At 40.4% G+C, this 5,000-nt stretch overlaps 1 protein-coding gene across 1 annotated transcript in view; it reads right to left on the bottom strand.

Moving 5' to 3' along the window:
- The window catches only part of LOC138962740 (neurotrypsin-like), a 6,182-nt gene extending 1,266 nt beyond the window's left edge, over positions 1–4,916 (bottom strand). The window contains exons 1-6 of the mRNA XM_070334680.1: positions 4,784–4,916; positions 4,027–4,066; positions 3,016–3,160; positions 1,499–1,668; positions 833–989; positions 53–228 (exon numbers count right to left, since the gene is read on the bottom strand). Coding sequence (XP_070190781.1) covers positions 53–228; positions 833–989; positions 1,499–1,668; positions 3,016–3,160; positions 4,027–4,066; positions 4,784–4,888 — 793 coding nt within the window. The 5' untranslated portion in view covers positions 4,889–4,916. The remainder of the gene's footprint in view (positions 1–52; positions 229–832; positions 990–1,498; positions 1,669–3,015; positions 3,161–4,026; positions 4,067–4,783) is intronic.
- Positions 4,917–5,000: the final 84 nt, after the last annotated feature.

The following is a 5,000-nucleotide window of genomic DNA, read 5'->3' as shown; positions in this document are numbered from 1 at the left end:
AAACAAACAAACAAACAAACAAACAAACAAACAACATTGATAATTCGCTGACCATCAGGCCGACAATGTACACCAACGTCCTTCTCATGTCCACAGTTGGTGCCAGCAGATCCAAGGAAGGAGCAGAAACCCAGGTTGACCTCTTCTCCATGGCATTTCAGGTCATCCATCAACACATTGCCGTTGCCGCGACCGTAATAAGCACCTGTCTTCACATTGGGTTGGATACTGGAAGAAAAACGAAAGATAAAAGTATTTCTGCTATTAAAAAATAAACACTGACAGTAGGATATCCTTTCTTATCCTACATGAGTTGCAAAACAAAAGAAATCATAATAAAAAAAATACGGCATTATGGTAATGGGATATAAAGTTCCATAGGTGCACAACTAAATTTCAGCTGGTGAAAAAATAGAACAGTGAAATCAAGAAAATAACCACAGCACATAATCCAAAACAACCAGCCCAAAAATGGCAACATTGTTTCGTAGGGAGGCAAAATCAATCGGCAGAAAGTCAAGATCACTTCACATTCTGTTGTCACCCTTTCAAAGATTTAATTCTTTGTGATGTTGTAAGTACGTATGTGATACATATTTTGAGCCTCAAATCCCTTGTCTCGACAGTGTATAAGAATACAAATGACTTCAATGGGAAAAGCATCGGGTAACAATGTACGAATATAATGCATTGGAGGAATTTATATTTGACGCCCTCACGGCAAAGCCAGTAGGGTCATGTGAGACAGGAAAACTCGGCTTTGTATATAGAAAAAGAAGGTAAAAAATAAATAATAATTTAATAAAAATGATATCATGCATGCAAGCCTTACGTGTATCTAAGCTCCCCGAGCATTCGACAAACGACCCTGGCATCCTTGATGTCAAAGCCATTGTCGCACACCGTCCCCCATTCATCCATCCCCAGGAGCCGCACCTCCACGCGTCCTTCGAACACTGTGCTTCCTCCTGCCAGTCGGATTCGGGCCACTGGTAGAAAATGTTCATGTTAAAAATCGTTCAGCTTTTGTGGGTGTTTTTGTGTGTGTTGGCGGTTTTTTGTTTTTTTGTTTTGTGTTCGTTTGTTTGTTTGTTTGTTTGTTTAAAAATCCAAGAATAGTAGGTTATTGGAACGCTTAATTTTCGAAAACAACACACCACTTAATTGCCTCGCCAGCATCTTGCAAGCGAGTTTTATTGACAAATTAATAAATATTGTGAGATAAGTTCATCATCTGTATCATCAGTGTTTGTCTGTGTCTCTGTAGACCACTGGGTCGACGCACTGTAAATGTAACGTTTTGTTTTGTCTTGTCATAACTAAAAGAATCCAATAACCCACCATTCTTGTTTATGATTCTGAATTTTGGAACGTTAGCAGACTATCTTTTGTTTGATGTATATGTGTTTTGTTTTGTTTGTTTGTGTGTTTGTTTGTTTGTTTGCTTGCTTGTTTATTTGTTTGTTTGAAACAGACAATACAAAGCCCGAGTAAGTACCTAGTGGTCTGCACTGGATTCCAACGTCCTGGCTGTGGGAACAGCTGTGCTGAGAACGGTACTGGCACTGAGACAGGCTTGTTTCGTTGCCCACACAGGACACCTGGTCCATCGCAATGCTACCAGAGCCCTCGCCGTACGACGCAGAAGTCTTCACTTTTGGTGGGTAACTGAAGGATAATGGGAAAGCACACGATTGCTCACAACTTGCAGAGGTGTTTTTACATTTATTCAAGTTTTGACTAAATGTTTTAACATAGAGGGGGAATCGAGACGAGGGTCGTGGTGTATGTGTGTATGTGTGTGTGTGTGTCTGTGTGTGTGTGTAGAGCGATTCAGACTAAACTACTGGACTGATCTTTATGAAATTTGACATGAGAGTTCCTGGGAATGATATCCCTGGACATTTCTTTTTTTCGATAAATGTCTTTGATGACGTCATATCCGGCTTTTTGTAAAAGTTGAGGCGGCACTGTCACACCCTCATTTTTCAATCAAATTGATTGAAAATTTGGCCAAGCAATCTTCGACGAAGGCCGGACTTCGGTATTGCATTTCAGCATGGTGGCTTAAAAAATTAATTAATGACTTTGGTCATTAAAAATCTGAAAATTGTAAAAAAACAATTTTTTTATAAAACGATCCAAATTTACGTTCATCTTATTCTTCATCGTTTTCTGATTCCAAAAACATATAAATATGTTATATTTGGATTAAAAACAAGCTCTGAAAATTAAAAATATAAAAATTATTATTGCAATTAAATTTCCGAAATCGTTTTAAAAACTATTTCATCTTATTCCTTGTCGGTTCCTGATTCCAAAAACATATAGATATGATATGTTTGGATTAAAAACACGCTCAGAAAGTTAAAACGAAGAGAGGTACAGTAAAGCGTGCTATGAAGCACAGCGCAACCGCTACAGCGCCAAACAGGCTCGTCACTTTCACTGCCTTTTGCACTAGCGGCGGACTACGTTCAGTTTCATTCTGTGAGTTCCACAGCTTGACTAAATGTAGTAATTTCGCCTTACGCGACTTGTTTTTTTGTTGTTGCGAATTGCCAGTCTTCACTTATGGCGTGTAACTGAAGGATACACAAACACATGATTGCTTTCAACTTGTAGTTTTTTGCATTGTATTGTATTGTATTGTATTGTATCGTATCGTATCGTATCGTATCGTATCGTATCGTATCGTATCATATCATATCGTATCGTATCGTATCGTATCGTATCGTATTTGTATTGTATTGTATTGTATTGTATTGTATTGTATTGTATCGTATTGTATTGTATTGCATTGCGTTGTGTTTTGTTGTGTTGTGCTGATCTGTGCTGTGCTGTGCTGCGCTGCGCTGCACTGCACTGCACTGCCCTGCACTGCACGGCACGGCCCTGCACTGCACTGCAATGCACCACACTGCATTGTATTGCATATCATTGGATTGAATTGGATTGCATTGCATTTCATGCCCTTGTGCAAGCAAACCTTCTCACATGGCTGAGTCAACTCACCCAGGGTAGCCCAGCATTGTACATGCGACTTTTGCTTCCGCGACACCGAAGTCTTCATCACAGACCGTGCCCCACCCTCCGTCTATTAGCACCTCCAGACGTCCTTCCGACGGTTGATTGCCGTCTGCCAGGCGTAGTCCGGACACTTGAAATTAACAGAGTGAAGTCGAAATGATTAGTCGATGTTCGGAAATAACTCTGTCAGGACTGACTTTCTAGCGTTATGGAAGAGCTGTGTCCCGCATTACGGGGACACACTGGAAACACGTGGTCGACCAGTCAAAACCACTATCACAGCGAATAACTAACTCCGATGTGTATGTAATGCAGTGTTCGCTTGATATGATGCCTTTTTCTTTTGAAAATCGGCACATCGGAACTACGATTCACTGAAAATACTACCATCTGAGTTATTTCCGGAAAATGTATTATTGTACAGTGAACTGTAATGTATGTTTAGTTCACTGGCAACATTGTTGTAACATATTGTCAATGTTAATATGATGCACTGACAAAACCAATAGAGTATACAGTCAACATTATTATGTGTGTACTGCCGAATGTATTACAGTTAACTGTGAAATGTAGTCTATTTATTGTCGAAAAGGAATCAGTATAGTCTGCTGTTAAAAAAATGATACAAGGCACAACAATAATGTGCCGCCGAGATTACAAGCGAGAAAAAAGTAAGAAATCAAAATAAAATCATTGAAGGGAAAAGCGTCCTGAAAGGTAAAACAGAAGGGAAGAAAGAGAGAGAGAGAGAGAGAGAGAGAGAGAGAGAGAGAGAGAGAGAGAGAGAGAGAGAGAGAGAGAGAGAGAGAGAGGGAGGGTGCGAGAGAGAGAGAGAGAGAGAGAGAGAGAGAGAGAGCGAGAGCGAGAGAGGGTGCCAGAGTGAGAGACAGACAGATAGACGGACAGATAGACTGACAGACAGAGACAGAGAAATCAAGACGTTGGAGGTCTACATCTTCACACAACAAAGACTGTCCAGGACGTTCTCCGTCTTACCTTGCCTCGACGGTCCTGTTGTCGCAGAAGAGCCTGGGGACTGAGAAGAATTTAAAATTATGCATTTTATGTATTTTATTTATCTATTATTTCTTTATTCTGTGAAGGTTTTGCGACTGCATAATTTTGCAAGAAATGAGAAGAGAAAAAAACATCATGTTTGTATGTATTTCAAAACAGGGCAAGTGTTAACCAAATTTACATTTAGGAATCAGCAGCAAGGTAAATGTTTATGGGTATAGTCGTGTTTCCTAAATTAATGCATGTCCACCTGTCTGTAGATCAATATCTCTCTCTCTCTCTCTCTCTCTCTCTCTCTCTCTCTCTCTCTCTCTCTCTCTCTCTCTCTCTCCCTCCCTCTCTCTCTCTCTCTCTCTCTCTCTCTCTCTCTCTCTCTCTCTCTCTCTCTCTCTCTCTCTCTCTCCATGTACAACTCTTTTTGCGGCGAGACTGATTCAAGTTATTCTTAAATGTAAATTTCAAGATCCCCCCCCCCCCCAACAACAACAAAAACAAACAAGAAGATTTAAAATCATTAGAAGTTAAAAGAAAAAAATAATACTGTGCATAGGAGGCAGTCGGGATTTTTATGTTGTCAGTATACATGTGCCGAAGGAAAACACGTACTTAAAATGAGAAAAACAGGTGTGTACAACATGCTTTTTTTCTACTTCTTCAAGACCATAGCAAGTACGTTTTTGACCGTAAAGTTCTTTTACAAAATGTTCACAAACATACACACACACAATTAAATTACCTGGGATGTCACCGGAGTGGTTGCAGCATGAGCGGGCGTGCTTGGGAGAAGGCTGCAGGGAAGCAGAAGCTGACAGCACAGCAGAAGAATCTGTCCAAGATGCATGGTGATAGGCAGATCGGGATCTTCCCTGCTGTTATTGGCAAACACTACAATATTTATAGCTATAGTCTCAGAGCCACAGGGGCTTGTAATAGGGTTTTGAACGGGCCCGGTC

Source organism: Littorina saxatilis, linkage group LG3 (genome assembly GCF_037325665.1).
Source record: "Littorina saxatilis isolate snail1 linkage group LG3, US_GU_Lsax_2.0, whole genome shotgun sequence".
Lineage (NCBI taxonomy): Eukaryota > Metazoa > Mollusca > Gastropoda > Littorinimorpha > Littorinidae > Littorina > Littorina saxatilis.
The sequence above is the reverse complement of the archived record's forward strand: the minus strand, read 5'-3'. Positions and strand labels throughout refer to the sequence as shown.